Source organism: Manacus candei, unplaced genomic scaffold (assembly GCF_025592945.1).
Source record: "Manacus candei isolate 608988 ecotype Guabito, Panama unplaced genomic scaffold, ASM2559294v1 h1tg000015l, whole genome shotgun sequence".
Classification (NCBI taxonomy): domain Eukaryota; kingdom Metazoa; phylum Chordata; class Aves; order Passeriformes; family Pipridae; genus Manacus; species Manacus candei.
Genome location: NW_026138063.1, coordinates 15,879,084 through 15,903,841, shown reverse-complemented (window position 1 = coordinate 15,903,841; position 24,758 = coordinate 15,879,084). Strand labels below are relative to the sequence as shown.

Genomic DNA, 24,758 nt, shown 5'->3' with positions numbered 1-24,758 from the left:
TAAACAAAGATTAATATTTTCCTATAACACTGGATGCAGTTCATCTTTACTCATTATCAGGACATTAAACTTGCATGGAAGAGAAACAAAAGTTTATCTTTTTAATATAACTGATCTGCACTTTGCTCATCATTCTCTGGTTTTGTTCAAAACCATAGTCCACTACCAATTTATTTTAATATTATCTTATCAGTGAAATTGACAAAAGCTCTCCAAATATTTAAGAAACATAAAACAAATACATACACAACTACCAAGTCTTTTATTCTGTCTAATTTTACAAAATTTGTATGTGGAAGTAACACGTTTCCCCCACACAAAATGAGGCAATTTCCATATAGGTTTTTTTTCATTTTTAACAAAGATTTCCATGAATTTGGTAACTACATAAGCAAGAATAACTAGTTTCTACATTGCTGAAACATGTTTATCAATTTAATAACATTTGGCTATTCATTCAATGTAATGACATTTACTTATTCCAAATAGGGGTTTTTTTATGTTTCCAATATTTTTTTTATATATTTAATTCCACTTCAGGGTACTTTGGAAATACACATAACTTCTCAGTGACATAAAGACAATGGAGCAACCAAACTTATAAATTGATAATCAGTACACCAATCAACTCAAATAAAATGTATTAATGCTGCTGTCAGTACAGTAGTATGTTATATATTACAAGAAGGGGAAGAAAATCAGGGGATTTATGGAATCATTCTGAACATAAATTTCAAATCTTCATATTCAGGTTGACATGTTTACTATGTGTAGGATTTTAGAATGTCTAGAAATTCCTTTACATGATCATTTGAATGTAATATTTGCTAAATGTATGTTTATTAACATGAAACTTTTGAGAAGACTATCAAAGATCCCCACCCCATTCTAAGCACAAGATCCCAAATATACTTTTCAAATTAGTGTCAAAATTTTAAACAAATTCTTTGGTCCTTAGTATTCCTTAAGCTACTTCTCTATAAATTTGAGTGTAAAATCCAATTTGCTCTTTAGTACAGGTGACTCAACAACTTCAGGTAACAGTTTATTTTCTGACATATTCTGAACATAAAACCTACAATACATCCCACAGAAAACGAAATCTGCAAGCATAATGAGATTTTCTTTACTAAAGGACTCTTAAGGCAGCAAAATTTTCTAAAGAATAATCACGAATTGTTCACATCTGAGATAAGCTGCTTTTTCAGTACCTCAGATCTCACCTTCTGTCAGTTATCACATCCTTCTTTCATGAACCAGAGATCTCATTTGTAAAAGAAATGCACAATCTCGAGATCATTCCTCATTGTTTCCATCTCATTCCTTTATCTGCCATCTTCTTCTTTTCCCTTTGTGATACTTTCCATATTTTCTTATCCTTTTCTGCCTAACCACATTATATCTCCAGTCTGTAGTTCTTACACATACATACGCTCCTTGGCCACCTTTCTGCAGAGTGCTGAATTAGCACTACATAAAGAAAAGCCTTTTCTCAACAAGCAATTACTATTAAGCACAGCAGGAGAATAGCAGCAGGGCAAGAGACCTTCAATTAGAAAACTAGGGCGTTGGTAGGGGGTTTTTAATGGAAAATTTGAAGACATGCTAAAAATAGCAAAGGTACAAGTTACTGCTTCTGCAATTTTCAATTAACTATCCTTTGTTGTATTTACAAAAATTACCCATTTTCTTCAAAACCCAAACAAAAGCTCTCAAAATACACCTCTGTGAGAGGATAACACCTGAAAAAAAGTAAGAAGGATCAAGGGACAGCCAGTAGTAAATGTAGGTAATATATTTTGCTACATCAACTCTGTCCTTGCACAAAATATGTGAATTCTTGAGCTCATTGGCATTAGTAGACCTCCCAGAACAAAATGGAAAAGCAACACCTTTTTACTTAATATGCCCAGTAGGCCACTCCAGAGCAATAGCCCAGGCCCTGCAGACAGGCTGTGTCTGCACCAACACTTCCCTCTTCGTGGTGATGACATGGGTGGGAAGCACAGCTGTGTGACTTCATGGGAAGCATTCACTCTTGGAACCAACTGCAATTATTAGGGAGAATCTTTGGGATTGCTGTTGAGTTATCGCAGGCTGACACAAGAAGAGCATCATGCAAACAAGATGTCATTTGTTCCCACAAACCTAAGAATGATTTTTTCATGTCCAAGGAACCAAGAATCAGACACTGAGCAAATAAAACTATTCTTCCTAAGGGAAATAATCCTGGAGAGTCCAGAAGGTGATTCCTGAAACACTCTGTCCCCTCCAGAAGCTTTCTCTACACTGGTAAATAAAGCACATCAATGCACAAAACCTGATTTCAACAGGAGTTATAAGTGTATTTCAGTAAAAGTTTTGGAAATTATACTGGGAGACTAGAACTGGTAACTCTACACAGGAAGTTTCAGGAAGATGGAAAAAACATTTGCCTATCAACAAAGCATAGGAGCAGAGAGGTACTTTTTGAAGATGTTAAGGAATTGTTTCAGCTCTTTCTTTCCTCTGGAAGGGTCAAAAATCACACTGTGTCTTTAAGGAAAGTGCAGAAACCATTGAAAACCTCAAGGTTCCTGGCAGAACAGGGTCACAGGCTTGTAACACATAATAAGAACAGAAGTACCAACAAACAAAAAGACCACACTACTGAAAAAATTATACCACTGTGCCCCGAAGGAAAAAGAGCAAAGCATGCAGCCTGAACATTAAGATAGTACAATAATTGCCAAAATAAGCCTACTTAAAGCAGAGCACTCAAGAGAAACAATTGGAAACTCATCAATCACAAATATGGATCAGTGGAAAAGAAAGGAGCAGAAGATAAATATTCAAGGAGCAAAGCAGGTGACGAGGTTGAGGAATCAAATAGCTTAACACAGAGAGAGCCAAACACGAGCAAACAGAGAAAAGGAACGCAAGTGACTTGATTCTTCTGCAGCAAAAAAGCTGCTACCAGTGGGAATGCTGCACATCAAGCACTGGCACATCAAGTAACCTCTCCATCAGTGTCCTGGGGGCGGGAGGTTTTCCTCCCCTGTGCTCCAGGTCTCCCCCACAGCACAGAGGCCCAGCACGGGGCCCTTGGCACAGCCAGCAGGTGCATTTACAGGAGCAGCATTGCCACCAGCAGTGCCAGGGCCGGCGGGCCAAGCGGAGCTGGCAGCCTCCCCACTCCCCTGACAGACTAATTGCCCCTGGCACGAGCTCCCTAAGCCAGAGAGCAGCCACAGCCCCCCACAGTGACTGAGGCACAAGTGCTATTTAGCAGGCGCTGGGAGCAGGGCAGTGCATCCCAGTCACAGCCCCACGGCATAGGATGGGGAACGTGGCCATCCAGGGATCTCAGCCCCCCAGTAACCCCAACCCATGGCCAGCATCTCAAATGGTGATAGGAGAGAAGTCAAGACATGGTCAGCACATTCACTCATCGCTCAGCAGCAGCAAGCAACTGAAGTATGCCACACACAGAAACAAATAGGGCTGATTTAAAGCAACCAAAAATCCCAATAGCTTTTCTTCCTGACATTTATAATTGGAAAGATCATTTCCTGCACAGCATCCTTAAAGGTTCTTGAACAGATCTCCTATGGAAAATGCAAGCAAATTATTCACCAAGCCTAACACCTAATATTTTTCTTGCTGAATTCTGCTACTAGTTATAACAGAAACAATTTTCGAAATTCTACCAAATACAAGATCTGCACTGCTGTTAAGGTGTCAGTGTGTTTCAACACAGCTGTTAAGTGCTAAAGCATGACACTTGAGAAAAGCAAGGAATCAGTCTAAAGAAATCACAAATAATCTTCATTATTAAGCAAGCAGATGTTACTGGAGAAGTTATCAAAGACTTGCACCCCTAGAGCAAGCATAAGGTGCTGGCAGAACAAAAACATCCACAGATCAAGTAAGGACAGAAATATAATTAATTCAAAGCTCTAATCTTAATTATAAATAACTAGTAGAAGGCTTCATAATTGAAAGCTTCCACTCATGATAATTTTTTAATACGCAATTTAGACATCTGTCATTGCAGTCAGCTCAGGTTACAAAAGCATACACCGGCATTGGGGTGTCCTCGTTTCACACAGTTATATTTACAGAGTTTATCAGTGACACTCAATGAAAGGAATATGTCCAAACTGGAAGGAGAAGGAATTAAAATATTGGGGGATTGAAATAATTCCTTTAGTTCTGAGTTATTACTCTTACACACATTTTAGCCAGCTGGTCCATATGCAGAAATGTGCAAATGCTACAAGGGAGGCATCTTTTTCTCACACATTTAGTGGGCAATATAAAAATAAGATCACATCCTAGATCTCCTCAAATTCACCTTTCTCACAGTGCTGGAGCCTGATTTCTATTGTAGAATGAAAGAACATTTCTGCACCACATATACGCTGAAACACTCAGCCCCTGCCACACTTCCTATCCTATTGCTGACTGTACAAGCATTTCTCATCTGGATATTTTTTTCTGCTTACAATTATGGGCTAAGGCACAATTTAAAAACTATTTTAATACATGTATCAATATAACTGAAAATTTAGACTGAGCACACACCACAAAACACCAGTTTGTATGAGGTACTAAAGAGGTGCTTGCTGTTTACCTTCTGGGCACTGACAAGTGAATCCATGGATGTTGGATGAGCAGGTACCTCCATTTTGGCATGGCTGCTGGATGCAATGATCAATCTCTGACTGGCACAGCTCTCCAGTGTAACCTACAAAACACACACAATATTCAGAAAACAGAGCAAAAGTGAGGGTTTACCACAAAATGTATTACTAGTCATCCAAACGGTAACAATACTTTTCTTCACTAAAATTAACCAAAAAAGCAATAGAATACAGGACAGTCTTCTAATTCTTTATAAAAATGAGATTTCTAAGTAAAATGTATTCTTCACTGGAGAAACATAAATAAGTAGTACAAATCTGGAGGTTATATCAACTGTATTTTAATTAGAGCAATATTCTGACAGCACTAATACAATGGAGGTAGTCAATAATCTTTATCAAGACTTTAAACAGAACTTGACACTATGAATTATTTGTGCATATGCTGAATGACTGTCATTTGCTCCTACTTCTGGGCTTCAAAAAGAGTGTTTATTTTAAGTGGGAGCTGTGAAGAGTTGCTCAGCACAGTTGCAAACTCCTCCAAATAAGCTCCTATAAGTTCACAAGCTACAGATTGTGTGTACTGTACTATTTGACCATAAGTCTGCCTTGTTCCATATGTCTGATGTCTGTAACACATCCCCAGCAAATGAACAAACTTAAAAATACAGCCTAAATTATTATACACTCCAAACTTTAATTCCTTAACAAATACCACACATTCCCCTTTTCTAATTTTTATTTACCTCCAAGAAACTCTCTTGAATGCATGACCGAAGAAGAAACTAAATGCTACACACAGACATTATTTTTTTTAAAGGAATCCTACATAAAATTGTAGATATCTTCAATAACAAGCACATTTAGCTCAAGATCTGATGTTAAAGACTAGTAAGCTATGACCAGGTGACACTGTTAGTACACTGCTAGAAAGAGGTATAGAAGACAAGGACCCCAAGGTGAGAAAGAGGACGTGCCTGGACTAGGATTTTGCTGATGCAGGGGGAAAAAGGAAAGAGAAGGGAAACCAAAACAAACAATGGGGGGGAATATTTTTTTTTAATAATTATTTTTAATACAATCAAAATTTAACTTTATGTGTCTTTTGGGCAGGTTAATACTCATACCTGTTCAAACCTATTGGTATCACCACAAAATAGCTGTCAACACAGACTGTTATATTTGGAGTTACTAGAGCACTGCTACAGAAATCTTCCAGTTTTATATGCTATAGAGAGCTGAATTATAAACCCATTCTCTGCAATGCAAAACCTGAAAAAAGTTGAAAGAAAAAACCCGAAAGAAGCTCCATTGTATGTTGTCATATGATTCTATGAAATCACCTAAACTGGAGAGAAATAATGAGGCTGAAAGCCCGAACTCTGGTCTCATAAGGCAGGTCCTCTGGACCAGGTTGAGGCATTTGGAGGGCACTTTCCAGCTTCACTCTGGAAAACTAGTGATTTTCTGCAATTTCAATTGATCTCCAACACTGAAGTACTACAGAAGACTACATCCACGGATTGCTTTCATCTGTAGGCTTCATAGTTTTCAAAGTTTTCACATTCAGCTGATTATTTTTGTCAATCATAACACAGTATTGAATATGCTTAACTCATTTAAATTTTTTTCCATCTTTGAATGTTACCAAGCTTGTGAAGGTTAAAAATTACCCTGGAATACGGGTATCCAAAAGAACACAGCACAGAAAGGCAGCACAGACTGTGCTGCTCTGAAGCTTCCTACAAGAATCTGACTTCCTGTGATTGCCACTACAGCTGGCAGGAAAACTCATCAGAGATAATATTTTATGACAGATTTGCAAAAAGAAAGATGTCCTATCTTATCATTATCTATGGGGTACGTTTTGTCCATCTGAAAGACAATATGATTCAGGAATATCATAGCAAATATGTCACAAGAGCTAGAAATGCAGAGGTGATGAGCAATCACTGGGGGGGACGAGGGGTAAGGCAGTTTTCTAGTGAGATACACATAAAGAATCCTTACACCTCTGATTTTCTGCTGATATTTAACTTCATAACATTTCCTTCCATTAGAATTTGGGAAAAATCATATTCACATACAAATGTTTCTGAAACTTGCATATGGAGATATATATGATCATTAAACAATTATCTACCATTTTCTTTAATATTTTTCTGTATGAAATGATTTTATTTTTTTTTAGAAATTCCATGTTAAATGAAAACAGTTAGTTTTCCTGACTATTTTTTGATGTGTGGATGCAAAGTTTGGTGGAAAAAATAATTATGCATAGAAACACAAACCACTGACGTCAACAGTGATTGAGCCATCTGAATAACATTAGACACTTGCTATTAAAAAAATAGGAAGATTTATTTTACAAAACTTAAAATATAAACATAATCATAATGTGTGAAGGTCACAGAACATTGAGATCATCAATTCCAACCTTCAACAACACACACTAAACCACACCACAAAGTATATTTATGTTACTCTGCAAAACTTAATTGTATAACCTGAAAATATGAAGATATCCGAGTGAAAACACCTTAGGCTTTAGAACTAAAACATCAGAATTATCATAAATATTCCACTTTTTTTTCTTACACACCCACAACCAATAATTTTGAAGTATTTGAAAAATATTTTATATTAAAATTATATTCCAGTAAAAATTTTGACTTCATGGAATTCAGGCAGGGTTTTTTAGAATCACTATTGCATGTCTTCTGAGGTAGGGAATTTGAAAATAGATATTTAACCTAACAGTACTTGATGTAAAACAATTTCCAGGGCAATTATTTCAGTAAAAGCAAACAAATGGCTTTGAAATATAAAGTTAAGATAGAAGACTTTTCTATAACAGCCATTTAGTAAGGTTTTTTCCCAATAACATGTATTTACCCTCCAGCATATGACCATCACTTTTAGTTTAATGTTAATTTCAGTGACTATGTCAATAATAATTTGATCCAAATTTTAAAGCAAACTCTTAAAATAACTTCAGATAAATCAGACACTTGTTCATTAAGCAAACCCACGAACTACTCAGTTTATTTTATGAATTTTTTTAAAGCTTTCAAAATCTAATTTAATTCTGAGGAATGGTCCAAGAACTGCTTCACATAGAGAGAATTTTCTCCCATATGATTGGTGCAACATACAGAAAGAGTTTACTGGTTACAATGAAAGCATGTTTATTCAACAGTTAGTTTTAATATATACTTAAAATCTGAAAACTGAAAAAAATCTGATTAGGAAAAAGCTGATGTAAACAAAATTTTGCTTATGTTTTCTTAATAGTTAAAGTTCTATTGGTTATGAACAATTCAGTCATTAGGTTATGGTTTAGACATGTGCTTTCAATGGTGTTTTTTAGATGAAGAATCTTTCACAGCCTTTTGAAAACTGCCCTCAATGTTGTTGTATTTTCCATCTTTCCCGATATCTGAAGTTACACAGTTCACTGCTCTGCAAAACATGTGCCCTGGCTGTCCAAGCAGAAATGCATTATTCAAAGTGTAACACAAAACTTACCAGGCAGGCAGCTGCAGGTGAAATTGTTCCTGTCGTGTTTCTGGGCCACATCGGTGCAGGTCGCGTTGTTCTGACAGGGCTGGCTCTGACAAGCATCAAATTCTTCACACAGGGAACCCTTATAAGCATCTTCACACTCACAGAAAAATGTTGCCTAAAAAACAAACAGGATATGTCCTTCCCAATATATTTTCAAAGATTATGTTTTCATTTAATACCCTACTGAACATAGATGATTGGGTTTTCTGTTTATAACAACAACAGCTGCCATAGATACATCAAATACTAAACCTGCACTAATTCTTCAGCTAAAATTTTTAATGATGCCGGGTCATTTCATCCAGACAAGGAGGCTGGGATCAGATCCATAATACCTAAATCACTATAAATTTTTTCTTCCATTCCAGAAACTAGATTTATAGGCTGAAATAACTGTCAGGATAAGTAATGTGCAGATTTACTGCAAAAAAATCCTACTACAAACATGCACCCTTCAAGGGAAGGGCAGGACTGGCTCCCAGGGGGTCACTTCAGTGGTGCTTCAGCAGTAACAACCCCTTCAATTTTGTTAAAATATGTCTTCTTCCCAATGTATTCACTACTTTTTCCAAACCCTGCTGCTTAATAAAAAAACAAGACCACTACCCCTGCTAAAGGTTTAAAATACCTACAGAAGGCATAATATGACATTTTTAGTAATAATATAATTAAAATTAGATTTAAAAAAACTTTACATCACTAACATTGCCAGGGAAGGTTCAAAGAAAGGAAGCAAGGTAAGTTATCTCCTCTGTAGTATAGATTTAGGTTAAATATCTATCTGAATTTGCTCAATAAACACTAGATGGCAACATCACTCACTCTCACGTTTCAAAGCCAGATCATTAGGGCTGGAACGCAGCTGTCCCATGCACAGACATTGTAATGCAAATGTACATGGAAGTAGAAAGAAAAAGAGGGGGGTCTTCTATTTTTTACTCGTCTTTGCTTCATATGAATAAACATCTGTGGCTTAAGTAGAAAATAATCATCTTCACACAAATAAAAAACTTTACTCAGTAAACCCCAGATTTCAATCTTCCTTACAAATACCTCACTGGTAGAGTTATACAAGGATCAATATGATACATCTCTAAAACTTAAAATGATGGGCATGTTATTTATCAGGAGTGCAAGAAGTCCTTGCTAAGTGTACTAAAAGTACTGTCTATAAATGTTCTGGAATTTACCCAAGCCTCTTCACAAAATAGCTCTGAATATCTCACATATTAGAAATGACAGGTTTCCAAACAAGGCTGCAGTTCAACAGAAAGTCAGGCAAGCAAAACAGAGTCAAAATTATTGTACTCCCATAGTACAGTAACTTACTTTAAAGATAATTCATGTGAGCTGTCTACAGAGACACAAGCAGCCCGGCTCTGCCTGCACTAACATCCTGCTACATCAATATAAATATTAATACATTTAAACAGTGCAACAATCAGCCACTGCTTCAACAATATTGATTAAATAGGAAGTTAAGAAAAGCTCAGATAATATTGATATCACTCTAAGAGTTTCATACAGGCATCAATTTACCATAAAGAGTAGTTAACAAAATGGGTTTTGAAAGCTGCAAAAGAAAAGCATTGTAACACTTCAAACTGAAATGTCTAATGACAGGTAACAGTTCTGAGGTGCTGACAAGTTATTCTATAGAGAAGATTAGGTGTTATTGTCACTTCCCCCAACTGATACTATTGCTGTTTCCCTGAATAGCTAACATGTATTAGCATATTTGAGGAAAACTAAGTCAAGAAGCAGCGCCACATTGCCACACCAGCAGTATTAATGTCACTATCTAAGAACTCCTAAACCATCTACTATCTATAAACAGTTCACCTGTGTATTTTACTTGATAAGGTGAGTGCAAATCTATAATATATCATTTTGGATGGCAATAAAATAAATTTCTTAAATAATCTGATATTATGCAAGCTGTATCATATTATAAATATAGTTGGAATATAGTAATGTTTTCCCTATTTTAAGTAAGCAGAGTAATAAGTACTTTTTTTTACTATAGTAAAGAAACTGTTAAGAGGACAAGAATAAAATTTATGTCTATGCTTTCTCTTGCTGAGAAAGACTTTCAGTATTTATTACAACTCCCAGTGAGTTGCTATAATATCTGAGCAAAACATTGCTGTATGATAATTACATACTTTGTATTTAGGAATATATTGGACTTAGGAAAATAAGTCCATATGCAAGGCAGCTTGCCTTCAGGTATACATTAGGGTTTCTTATAATTTGTCTTTTTACAAATTATAATTAAATATATCTACCCCAAAGCTTCTAGTCCACAGAGAAGAGATGGAATTCATTGCTATTCATTTCAATATGTTATTTCTCTGTGCCAGCAGAGGCCAGTTATTTTTGTGTAAATCTCATGGGTTCTAAATCTAGCAATAAAATCTCATTTTTACACAGCCAGCTCTTCCATATTTTACATGGGAGAGCTGAAGTTATGGAACAGAGCAATCTGTGAAAGAAACAACTTTATCCCCATAGATAAATAAAGTTGTGGCATTCAAAACGAATAGATGGGCAAAGTTCACTTCAAAATCCTACATGAAGTCAGAAATTCACACCAGACAAATCTCTCTTCTTTGTGTTAATACAAATATTTTTCTCTTCCTTTAACACCTAACTGGTTTGAGGACAACTTACTCTGGTGTAAGGCTGAGTATACGAATCTGACACTTGTATTTATATTGTGATGCTGCCAAGACCAGTGTTGTACTTTTGACACATTCCTGCTTCCCTCTTGTGGACAAATGGCAAGCATGGTAGGAAGGCAGAGGTACAAAGTTCATACAAAGCAAGGAAAAGGCATCACTTGGACTCAGCGAAACCTCACAGAACTTTGTTCAAAGTGGTGGATTTTATGTTACTTTCAAAAGCAACAGTAATTGAAAAAGAAACTCTGCATTAAAAGTTTGCTTTTCATATCCACAGTCTATAAAAAGTATCTAGCTGAGTAGAAGTCAAGTTATGTATCAGTAAGGAATGAGTAAAAACTGTCCAAGACTCCCAGGTTAGACCAGAATTCATTTGTTTACAGTTGTATGCACTCCATAGATAACAGTTTGCCACTGTGCTCATACCACTGCAGATTGTTAATTACATTCAAATTTCCCATTAAGCAGATGTGTTCCTACATTCTTCTACATTAAACTAGATTTGAAATAAAACTATGAAGTACATAAAGCCCCAAAGACAACCATAAATCTTCTTGGCACTGGGAGCAATGACTACAGCCAGCAGAGCTCTGAGCTTGTTCATGGTATTAGGTCTTTTATCCATTCTTCTAAGAAGTTGCTTTGCCTCCTGCAAGACTAGATTGTGCAAAACAGAATGAATTATAGATAAAAACAAACAGCAAATCACAAAGGACTTGCTGTAAACTTAAAGAAAATTAAAGTTTAAGTTCTGCAAAAAGAACTGTGCCCTGGGAAACCACCACAATGGTCGTACATGTCGAGCGTGTAATTTTGGCAGTTGCTTGCTCCGTCGTTAGGGAAATCATGGAGATATTTTAGGGTATATCTCACACAGTTTGAGTTAAACAAAGGCAAAAACATTCTGCTTAACGAAATACGCACCTTCTATTTTTACCTTATGCTGGGCATGAATCAGTTTCTCAGCTGAGAATAAATTCTCTTATGCAACTTAATAGGCTGAGGAGCAAAGAAATCTCACAGATCTAAACAAACACCATGGACAAAGAGACAACACAGCAGTTTTATTCTCCCTGAAGTAGGAGGTTGGACATAAATTATGTACATTTTGGTCACTGTATCTGAGGTTTTAGTGAGCCCAGCAGGCTACCTGGCCCAGGTTTGATGGCACTCGAGAGGATCACTGGGGACATTCCTCATTTGTTCAAGTTCTAGAAAATTCAGGAGCAGTTTGTAACATGTGAAAATAGAAGAAATTGCATTTCTAAAGAAAAAATTTTATTCATACAAATATATTTATATTAATTTTTATATATTATTTTGTCCTTAGAGATATTAAGATTCCTGCTAATTGCAGATCTCTGACTGCCATTAATTGATAGACACCTCTCCAGAAATGGACTTCAACATGGTTTCTGTGTCCCACAGGGACAGAGTCAGTCAACTACAGCCTAGTGCATGTTACATCCAAAACATTGCCTCAATAAACTTTCCTGTTAATAGATTCAGAGAAAGAAAAGTGGAAATATAAGAACAGTCCTAAATTTTTCTATTCATTTGCCAGGGAAAACAACATACCACATGTGCACAAGGCAGGGCTCATTTATTACTAACTATTCCAGTTTTAACACATAAATTTTTCAATGCCAAGATTACAAGTAGGGACATATAAACACTGATTTATCTTTTTTTGAGTGAAATAATTCCTTCTCTTTCTCGTCATGAAGTCAATCTGGCTTTCCTTTTAAAGAAAATTTTACTTTACTCGCCATGTCTTAAATATTTATAACACATGGATAATTATTAAAGGCCATATATGCATTTTCCTTAACGCAGAAAAGCGTTAATTCTTCTGCATAGATACAGGAAATAATTTATTTTTATTTTGTGACATATGACACGCAACAAGGGAAGAAAATTAGTCGTAAAAATGGACAAACAACATGAAAATATACAAAATAAGGCTATTTAGTAAAGGCTTTAACTCTCAAATTGACAAAAAATGGAAAAAGACTAAATTTTGATATGATGTTATACATAGTAAATTTGAACATATTATTTACATAAGTGAAGTTCAAGATGCCAAATTTACAAAATAAAAATTATAAATATAGTAAAACAGAAAAACTAAACTGGACTATGAAACAGAACCCTGTATCTGAATGAATAATTTATTTGGATACCAGCCAGCTGGTATAGCAGAGTAGCACTTATTTCTAAATGCATCTTGCAATAATTATGCTCACACATTACCTCCAGCATTTTATAAAATTCATTTTTGAGAAATAAAACAGACAATTATTCCAGATGTTAGCACTGCCTTGTATATATAGATTACTGTAGCAATTTAATTATTGTTGTTACAATTCAAAACATCCTTTTTCTATCAAACATGCTTATTGAGAATTTAAACCAGAAAATGGTAGCAGATGAACTAAAAGTGAATTCACTAAATATGCCAAATTTTCTGTGCTCAGAGCAGGCTCACAGCTGTTAATATTTACTCAACAGTTACTATTGCTTTTATCTCCCAAATGAATATTAATAAAACCAAAGATTAACTGCGCATATTTGTGCTGTAAATGACTTTTAATCCATGAAATAAAAAATAACATGTATGGAAGGTAACAAAGTATATGGGATCTAAGTCACAGAAGGCCAGTCTGGTTTTGTAAAAGCAAAACAGAGAATGCAAATTTAACAGATTTGGTTCTTATTTTCTCATATTACTTGACCACATAAAAAATCCACAGTGGCCAGTGGAATTGGCATTGTAATCTCTCAATGTAGTATTATGTAAAAGAGAAAGATGTACAGGAAAACTCTCAAGCAATACCAAATTACTCAGTTCTGTTTCTTCTCATAATTATGCTCAGATAATTCCATTGCACTGACCAGTGTATTCTGAGTGACCAGTTATTAAGATGTGTAGAGACAAGCACTAAATTAAATCACACCTAAGACCAAAACAAGGTTGAAGACTTAAACTGGAACACATTGGTCTGGAGATTGGAGATCCCAAGTGTCCACCACGTGGGCCTTTTCTCATAAAGAAACATTCTTAGGTAGTGGCAGGATGCAGTACAAATTACCTTATACCTGATCAGAATGATTGCTTTTACTGCCAGGAAGGGTAAGAAACTTTGCATCTCACATCTGTTATTTTCTTACTTCAAGTGCTTCATTCCTAGGTATAGGCAATAAATATATGGTTGTTATCCAGTAACACCTGTGAGCTTTAGAAGGCTGTGACACAGCAGCAGGCATGCACACACTCAGAGGACTGTTTATAGTTTCGTGGAGTTGCCACACTGCAGGAAGGTCTCGATAAGTTCCCCTTACCTCATCTGGTTTGGTGATACATTTTCCTTTCCCCGAGCACTGCAAGTTCTCTGAATGGCTTCCCACAGGCAGGCAGGTACTGACTTTCACTACCACGGTCAAGCGTAGAGCCACAATGCACTTGGTAACTGAATCGTTCAAAAAACCTTTAAAAAAAAAAAAAAAAAAGAAAATATTCTTACTACGTGACAAAAACACTGATACATATTAATGCTCTACAGCTAGACAAGCAGATAAAACTGATTTGAAATAAAGTGTCAACCAAGAACAGCATTGCTCCCACTTAACACACACCTATCTGAATTCAATGCGTGTAAATATAAACAAGAACACAGTTTGGAGACAAACGCTCGTTATATTGATTAATAAAAGAAAGGCAGGATGGTGAAACAGATCTACTTCCAGAGCTCTGATCTGCAATCATTTTTTAGGTCTCAAATAATCAAATGCTTATGCCCGCTATCTTTTTGATATGTAAAAAAATATATTTTTAAGTTTTCTAATGACAAGGAATATCAAAATCAAATTTTGCAGAGGAATGTGTTTAAATGAATTCACAAAAGTTACTTCGGAGTTCAAAAGCACACAGATTCATTACACTGGTTAAAGATGCAGAATCCCTTTGTCTCTATTTTTTATGAAGTTTGCAAAAATATACATACACAACTTGACAGCATTTCTTTGTGTACTATTGAATGCAAGTATTATTGAATGCAAATATTATTGAATGTCTGATCTGATTTCTCTATAAGGTGATATAGCAGGTAGAGATGAACACTACATGAAAATGGGAATATTTGACAAAGAAGAGGGAAATTCATAAATCTCTGGCTAGCGCCTGTAATTGCATGGAATTATAAACCTTGTTGGTTGGAAGCTATTAAAACACACTGGAGCTTAACGACATCACTATCACCCACATTTCTAACAGAGATATCTGGAAAACAAAATAAAGGGCAGCAGGAAAAATAAAATATGGCACATACACAGCCCATGACATACACAATTAAGTCAGAGTTCTTTTCAAAACATATAAACTCTGCTCCTGTACTTCACTTGTGCTCGAACTGCATTGTTCCAGCACGGGGATTAAACTCCTGGGTTACAGCCCTTCCACGTGTGGCTGTTTTGTTTGGGGAGCTTGGGGCAGAATAAATGTGCACTGATATAAAATGTGTGAGTTTGGTACAGTGTATATACTGTATGCAGAGTACATGTATAAAAAAATCCACCAAAGATCCTTCCATAAATTGTCAAATTTGGCTCCACTATCCTTAGTGTAGGTAGACTCCAAAGGCTATTTGAGTGTAGTATCAGTATGGAACGTTACAGATACAGAACCATTGCAGCATTATTCTTTTCTTTAGAAATTAATACAGGGAGAATTTAAGCAAAAAAATTGATGGGTTTTTTAAAATATTCTTCTTTTTAAAAAGAATCACAGTAAATAGATGCAAGAAGTGTATGACATAGAATTTTTTTTCTAACATTTTCCACTTTAAATTCTAAAATCCACTTACAGCCTAAACCTCTAAGGAGCTTCAATGATGCAGTCTAGTTTCTTGCATTATAGACTGGAAATAGCACAACATTTAGTCAAGCAAAAAAAATAGTACAACAAAACATTTATTAAGAACAGGAATAAACAAAAGTTTTGTGGAACACTTAGAACATCAAGTGAATTTTCCTTCAGAACAGCTGCTAAGCATTACTTACATTCTGCATACAGAAGTGTCAAGCATGACTAATTCTACAAATTCCATAGAAAATCATATGGAAGACTTCCATTCTTTGTCCTTCATTTTTAGATTTCACTTTTTGAAATGCTGCCTTCTTTCAACAATTAGTTGTCTACGATCCCTAAACCCTGTCTTCAAACAGGAAAATCTCATGTCCAACATAGACACCACCAGCTTGAGTGTAGCCTTTACAGGTTAGCTAAATATTTCAAGGGATCAGATTAAAAAAAAAAAAAAAAAAAAAAAAAAAAGGATGTTTTGGGTATAGTTCCAAATGTCTAATGGTCTGTTTTTGCTAGTGAAGATTATTGTAATCTGATGACCCCTCCAGAGCTAGCCAATTTATTCTGGCCTCAATATATACCCTATTTTTACCCATCTGTTCAAAGATGCAGCCAGAATTATTTTCTTTAACAACTGAATGCAATTGTCACTGTCAGTCCTGCAATTATACGTGAATGCTTGGAAGAATGTGGTATTTAGGAAATGTCTTTGGGTTCACATTTGCTTGTCTGAAGCAGATTGTTACATATTCTTCAGGACAGTTCCCTAAAGAAATATTAAATCAACCTTCTTTGTACTTTGAATCCTGTTACTATTTTGGTATCAAAAGCCCTTTGGCAAATCACTAAAAAAATCATTATTCTCACTGGAACGCCACATATTTTCCTGTAATTTCCAATTATCTCACCTGATTTCCAAATACTAGAAAAATACAAACACGGATATTTATTTTCACTCTACAGAAGTTGCATACAACTTTCAGAGATCTCCAGATATTAAGGCTAAGAGAAGCTTGTCTGACTACCTAAATATAATTCCCTGCTTAACTCAGGTCATAGCACTTCAATTAATTCCTTCCCCAATTCCCATAACAGCAACTGAACTAGAGTGAGTTTTAAGTTCTATTTTTAACTTCTAGGTAGGAGAATAATTTCAGAGGCATATTTACAGCTACCTTCATCTAAGGTCTGGAGAAAAACATTACAGCAGTTTATATCAAAAGGTAATTTTGTTCAGTTCAACCTTGCTGGTTTTCTAAAGCTAGTTAAAACATAATGACATCGAAGCATTTTCAGTTGCAGAATTCAGGGTTGAGTTATTTACAGTAATGTTAGGGAAACAATTCTAAAGTCTAATAAATCATAATGTGACATGAATAGTCATTTAGATTGCAGAGGAGGCGTTTGCAGGCATTGTGCACACACATTTGATAGTCTGAGAAATGCCTGCACGATTTCCCTGGCAGTATGTGTGGTAAAATACACTACAGCTCATCCCTCCCTGGTAGTTTCACCTACTTGTGTCTAGGAGCACCAAATACATATGCTCTGTTTCACTCACATCAAGAAAGTTAAGAATGAAAAAGAAGGAATAAAGTCAAAACCAAAGATGACAGGTGTCATCATTATGTCCAGGTGCTTTCAGCAAGGTCATATCATGCTGTTCAGACTGCCACTGCTTGCACTTTCTAGACTACACAAATTGATTTGCTTCTTCGCATTTCTGAACCTGTCTTCCTTCTAAGCACAGCAGACCGAGGTCAGCAAGCTGGTCCATATTGGACAGCCAAAGGAAAACTGAAGTTAATAGACCACCAACTAAGATCATTATCTTATTGCACATAATAGTAATGAAAGGCATAACACTTCACTACAAATGGTTAACTAACTCTTAGTGTGTACTGGATACTCAGACACACACAAACACTTGCCTTTTGCTATTGGCTCAAATGTATTTCTCTGTATTCCACACAGTGAATACATGTATTCCAACAGATACTCACCTGTGGCTGAAATAATAGATTATCATTTTAGCTCCCTACATAAAAGTACCAGTTCGCAAAAATATAGGTCTTTCAGTCCACCTAGAGGTTTCTTGGATGAGTGAGAATGACTGCCAAGGGGATTGGGCACTCACTCACAGTGAAGTATCAGTCCTGAAGTTTTCAACTTATTTTTAGCCTGGTTTCCTAAGGAAATGAGACAGCAGTGGGATGTCTATCAGTTTCCATCTGTTCTCTTTTTCTCTCTCAACACCTTCCCACACCAAAAGCTTTTGGGGTCAGTAGCCAACTTCAACATTTTGCAAAGCAGTGAAGTTCTCAAAGACACCAGGTGCCTGCAGCTTCCCTATACAGGATACAGCCCTGGCACCAAGGGCATTGATAAGCCTAAATGGGTAGGAAAACAAAAAAGGGCCCCAGAATAAGGTGCACAGTACAGTCAGTCATTCATTGTTTGGAAAATGGGAAACTGGGATATATTCAAATGGAAGAAAACCAGACACTATCAGTCTTTCAGGAGCAAAGAAGTAGTATTTGGTGTGCCTGCACCACATCTTCAGTTCAAGTTATGTAGTGACATAATGAAGCTATAATACTTCCAGATCAGATTTCAGCTTCTAGAAACAACACTGCTGTCATCAGAGCATATTGAACCATATTTATGAGCTTTAGTGGTCCAGGATAGAAGCTACAGGACAGTTCATCTACAGATGATGTAAAGCCACAGAATTAACCCAAAGAGTCAAGAAGAATTTTCTGTTTGACCATATCTCTCACATCACAGGAGAAGATGTTATCCAGCAAGCTAAACAAGAGTGGTCAATATGCTCAACCTTTTGTGGCCATTGAACTTTGCAGACATAATACTTTAAAGAAAGGAAGTTAGAAAAGAAAGAGACTGTATTTTGATTGCAGCAATCACCAGAAAAAAAAAAAAAAAAGAAAAAAAAAAGGATACCTGAATTCTAGTTCTTTCTCCTAAAACATTTTATGTCCAAGTTTTATCCAGATTATTTCATGTCCATAACACTCACACTGTCCATGCATCATATGGTTACCATTCAAAACTATGAAAATTACTACGAAAACAGGAGTCTATACTAATCCTCACCAAGCTTCAGTGCCTTTTTGATTCTAGGGATCAAGTAGTAAATTGATTTTAACCAAATAAACCAATTTTCCTCTCTTATGGCACTGCATATCACAATGTCAAATAGTTATTCATTGAGCAAATCTAAGCAAGCTCAATCCTTCACTTGTTCATGGAAGTCAAATTCAACTCCTTTTAGAAACCTAACAAATGAAAAAGCATAACAAGATGCGCTCATGATGCACTTGATTCTGAAAATTTACCTTTACAAGTTGAAGTAGTAGAGACCTGCTTTTGAGTTACAAATGGACAAACAGTTATCACCTTTTCCATGACCCTAAAACTCAGGGTCATTAAGGCCTATCAATACTCTCAGAGCCCTGACACAAACTGTTCTACAGAATTTGGAGAACGGGTCAGGAATCCCTTCCTTGTCTGCTCAGGATGATTATCATACATAAGCAGAAAACAAGAAATGAGAAACAGGTAATCAATGCCATTCTCAATTTTTGATGCAGTACTTCAGTGCCATCAGCACCATACCGAACATCTGAGATCATTCTCTAATGATGCTGCTAGGCAACACAGCATCTGGGGATACAAAAATACAGCTGCAATAACAAGATTGCTATTTTGTCCACAAATAGCACTATTTATAGGTGGTACAACTCTCCCAAATTCTACATAGATCAGCATGCTTACTGTGCTTTATTGGAGATATTGCTTCTGAAAGTCTATATATATTTTAGAATCAGTTCAAGACCTGTTTCAACTATCCTATTTTTCAAAAGTTCACGTGAAACAGCAATTTAAAGAATTTTTTCTTGTTGTTGATAAGTGACTGAAAACCTTCTTATTGCATTTTTTTTCTTCTCCAAATTGATACCATAGTTACAATAATCAGTTTAAAAATAGATATGCTTTCCTCCTTTGCTATCAACATTGAAAACTCAGCCTGGGCTCCTAAAATAAAACATATACTTTCCTCTCGGGCATAATCACTTGAAGGTAAGCGAGTTGCTGGTGAAGTCACCTTCTCAGTAACATTACTGCAATTCTACCAGAGGCAGGTTGACAATGATAGTGTTACAGTGGCGTAACAGAAAGCAAAATTTGGGTGTCAGAAAATTATTACCAAAACGTTGGGAAGAAAGAGCACACAGCTGGACTTTCAAGCTGGAGCTCAGTTTTGCAGGACTGGTAGTTTAAATATATTTATGAACTGAGTAAACCAATTGAATTCACTCAGCACAGAAAAATCAACAAGCACACGTTCCATTACATTTCCTCTATAACAGATAGCAATTTCTGAATTTCATTGTTACTTAAACAATTACCCAACTTAATAGCTTTACTGGACCAAAACCCACAATGGAACTATGAACTAGTTAGCCAGCAAGAGCACACTTACATTTACAAAACCACTTTCATACTGCCTATGAAGGAGATGTGACAGCTTAGAGTGTGACCTTCTGCCACAGCCTCAAGGACTCTGCTTACGGTCCAAAATGCTGGTGAAAGCCCAAAAAAGGGTGACAAGACTTGTCTTCTAAAAGATTTCCTGTATCACAATTTCCCATTGTATGCTAATTTGTCAGCATTTCAACAATGTTGTCAAGTTGACAGTGAACTATTTTGGGCATAAATGTAGACCACCAGAATCTCTGATATCATGCCTCATAAAAGCAGTTGAATGTGGTGGAATACAAATGACGTAGCTGGGTCTGCAATAAGGGGAGCTGTGGAAGATGGGATGGCAACGTTGGCTGGGGTATATCTATAGTGACTTAGAGGTATCACTTAGATATATCTATAGTGACCTCAACTTAGAGGCTTTATGAGTGGCCACTCTACTTTTAAATACACTTTACAGTGTGTTACACTACTAGCTGAAGATCTCAAAGCAGTTTACAAGCATTATTAAAATGCACCCCTCGTTGTCCTCACATTGGTACATTGCATAATGCACCAATTGTGCATTGGTGTCCTTATTTCACCAATGGTAAAGGTTAAGCAGGTTAACCTGACCTTAACCAAGGTCAGGTTAAGCAATCTGTCCAAGATCCCACAGTGCAAACAACCATGGGATCAACTGAACATAAATATCATGACTGGCCAGAAAAGTCATACTCGAAGAATGAGAAATCTTAAAATTAAATAAACAAACAAAAGGTAAATACCTTTCACCAAGCTTTACAAATGTGAGTAGATGAACCTTCAAAGATGGACTAGAAAAATAATTTCCCACTGTTACTTGCTAGAAGTAGCAGTGACTAAAAATTAATTTTGATACTTTCCCAATTAAAGATCACTCTAAAGAGTAAAAATTATTTAAATGCTAGCTTAAAAGATAATACAACATAAATAGTCTAATGTTTACATCTACTTAGATATGGGATGAGGTACATGCAACTTGATCATGAAGGACATCATATTTATAGATACCACTTCTTGATACCCTTTCTTATAGAGGCCTACAGCATTCTTCAGAATGGTTTGGATTTCAAGTGAACACTTCGTTTTTTGCTTTATAAGGCCATCTTTTTCAAAAAATCATTGAAATTAACACTTCATTGCACTCTTTTTGCTGTTCACTGTTCTGCTGCTGCTGCTATTGTTTACCAAAAGGCCATTTTCTGCAAGGTTAGCTCTTATGCCCAGAACCCCAGGGAAATGTTCAGCTGAGCACAGTGCTGAATACTGCAGACAATAGGGCCCTTCCAGGCAAACTACACACTTAAAAATGAGAACCCCACGAGCTGGAGGAGTTGTCACCAAAGGCCCCCACCAGCAGGGCTGACTTGCACAAAAGGGTCACGCACGCGGACGTTCCTGCACATGGACCGAGCAGCAGAGCTGCCAGAACAATCCAACCACGGCATGTGCAGGGCAGGGAGATTTAATTTAGTCCACAGTGAAAGAGGGTTAAGTCAAATGACTGCACATATGCCATGGGCTGGGAGCTCACACAGATGCTCTGCTGACACAGAGCCACTTGTTAAAGCTGGAGTAACTTGATTACGTGGCTCTCACTGAATTCAGTTCGCACATCTCCTATTATGAAATAAAATTGTCCTATTTAATTTTTTGTTTAAGGGAAAACAATTTCAAGACACAGTAAACTGCTTTCTTTTGATGGAAATGCAGGTGTGTTTTAAAGGTAGGTAACAACACAAAACACAACAACCCAAAGCCCCAGTTACAACTTGCCTCCTAATCTGAAATTCTACATCCAGATAAAAAGAGCTAGAAAAGACTGACTTGTTTCAAAACATAGCTATAGATTATTTATTTTTCACATAATATTTTTGCACTGTTTCATTTTGTCTATTCAATATCGCTATAGTCATACTAGTGGTGACCTCTTGTTAGTGCCTGATGAGGCCTTGCAAGGAGATTCATTAAATAACCAGAGGATCAAAAAAGTAAATAAATTCTCAGGGCAGAGATAGGAAAGAAAATACTTCACTGCACTAGAAAGGTAGAACAGTATTTTGGACAGGAAAACATTATACTTTCTGACATAGAACCATATTGTTCACACACTTATTAAAAAGTAACAGATCTCTTGTGTTTGAGAAGCCAAGCATTAGTTTTCCTTTTCAAGCAAAGCTTTAAAAAGTTTTGTGGAATTCAAGCAAGCTGCCTTATAGGTGCTGGCATTTGAATGGCATCAGAATTCATTTCACCAGAAAGATGCTAGAGCATCCATTTTCAAGTGAATTTGTACAGCTACCAATTTCATTTAAGGAAATACTTCTGAAATACTTGATAAGTATAGTTTAAAACAGGTAGTTATGTTGTATTGATCTAAAATGCTGGGCATATTGGATAAAAACAGATTATACACCTGGTCTACATCATGTTTTGTTTGCTGTGACGAAAATAACCACTATAATTTAAAGACTGTGCTGGAGGATTTATTTTCTATTCGGATAAAAATATTATTTCATATAAATGTTAAACCTTCTGCCTTATTATCTGCAAGGTCTTATCTGAGAAATAGAAATCTTGCTTATAAATGTCTTCATCTCATTTTATAAGCAGACAATAAGCTGAAAAGCTAATGAAGCAATATCTCATGGAAGTCGCTTTTTAAGCAGCATCATGGAAGAGCTAAATATAACACAAAGTCAGAAAGCAAGGAGTTTCAAGCTATGTACAAGCATTTTTTTTACATTTATAGATATATAAACTTTTTAACATATTACCTATGGGAAATGAAGGCAAAATTATAACACCCAAGTGTTTGTTTTACTGTTTTTCTGAAAGAGCTCCCATCATTGCAGCTTCAGCAGTGGGCAGACCAAGGTAGAAAAGCAATTTTCCCAACATTTTATCATGAAAGCTGATGAGAAGCAGGTTTTATTCAACAGAAATAATACCTTAACAGACATGATAAAGACCTGAAAACAGAATTTCATTTTTTAATCTTGTTAGGAGAAAGAAAGGAAACAGGTTGCATGCATACAGTCGGCACTGCCAGCTTCACACTCTACACTGTGCCCAAACCCCCCAAATAAACACTTCTTAAAACTAAGTAATAATCCTATAGTATGTAATTTTGTATTGGTATGAAAAGGAAAATGGCCTGAAGTTGTGTCAGGGGAGGTTTGGGTTGGAAATTAGGAATAGGTTCTTCTCCCAGAGGGTGGTTGGGCACTGGAACAGGCTCCCCAGGGAAGTGGTCACAGCACAGAGCCTAAAAGAGTTCAAGAAGTGTTTGGATGATGCTCTCTGGCTCATGTGTAGAGGCCAGGAGTTGGACTTTGATCATTGATCCTGGTGGGTCCCTTCCAACTCAGGATATTCTATGATTCTATGAGTTATTCCTCAATCTCCAAATTCACTGGGGGAAAAAAGAAGCTATGGTGGTTTATGAGCTGTTAACTGGACTGTTAAATATAACCTGCTATCTGTGCAGCCACACAGGTGTATCTATACCAGTTTTCCAAGTAGACTAGAAAGTGTGTGAAATTAGAACAGGTTGACTGGAAGTCTCTCAGCCGCAGGTGTATCTTTACATACACCTGAAGCACAGAACTGTTGCCTGAGTAAACAGGTATATTAATTTAATACCAGGATAAAATAACTGACTCGTAAAAGAAACAGAAGCAACTAAAATGCAAGTGTTACAATAAAAGCATTAAAACACTTTTTTTTTATGTTGGATTTGGTTTTTTCAGTATTTGTGTTCTCAAAGCTAATGTTCCAGTTTTCAATCAGAATGTGATTGCATGCCCGGATAAAAGAGATGAATGCAAAAAGTCATAGAGGATTTATGAGGAAGTAGCCATACAGCCTGAAAATGCCCTTCAAAGCCCTTCAGCAAGGCCTTTTTTATTTTTTAAAGAAAAACGTTAGTGCACTATTTTTTCAAGAGAGCTACTATTTAATCAATTTAGTAAATCTTATGTGCTCACGACAAGCTTGTTTAGAAAAATATATCCATGTTCCAAAATTCAGTATATTATTCCCTGAAAGCGAGAAGTGCACAATGTTGAATGGATTAAGATTCTCCCCAAAACATATAACAAGCAGCACTTTCAACTCACCACAGAGATGCTGAGCTGTAACCTACTAGTGTTCATGAGAACTTCAGTCTGAAAGACTTCTGCCCAAACTGATGCTGCATCGGGGAACTCTTATCTCATTTTTTCAGACTCATAAAATGTATTTAATCTGATTTCAATTTCTCAAAATATATTGCAATGAAGAATAGGTGTGTGACTCTAGCAGGGTAAAGTTTTGCAGCTAACTCATTTTCAAATGTTCTAGTACCATTATTGCTAGCACCAATATACGAAGATCCTGAATTAAAACAAATACCAATGAGACGTTTTATAAATATGATAAATAGTTTATGTGGGAATCACTCATTAACTTCAAAGAACGTTGGGACAAATAGTATGAATCTATAGC

At 36.2% G+C, this 24,758-nt stretch overlaps 1 protein-coding gene across 1 annotated transcript in view; it reads right to left on the bottom strand.

Moving 5' to 3' along the window:
- DNER (delta/notch like EGF repeat containing) overlaps window positions 1-24,758 on the bottom strand; it is a 119,845-nt gene that overhangs the window by 30,625 nt on the left and 64,462 nt on the right. Inside the window, exons 5-7 of the mRNA XM_051781940.1 lie at window positions 14,222-14,367; window positions 8,157-8,310; window positions 4,616-4,729 (exon numbers count right to left, since the gene is read on the bottom strand). Of these exons, the coding sequence (XP_051637900.1) occupies window positions 4,616-4,729; window positions 8,157-8,310; window positions 14,222-14,367 (414 nt within the window). The remainder of the gene's footprint in view (window positions 1-4,615; window positions 4,730-8,156; window positions 8,311-14,221; window positions 14,368-24,758) is intronic.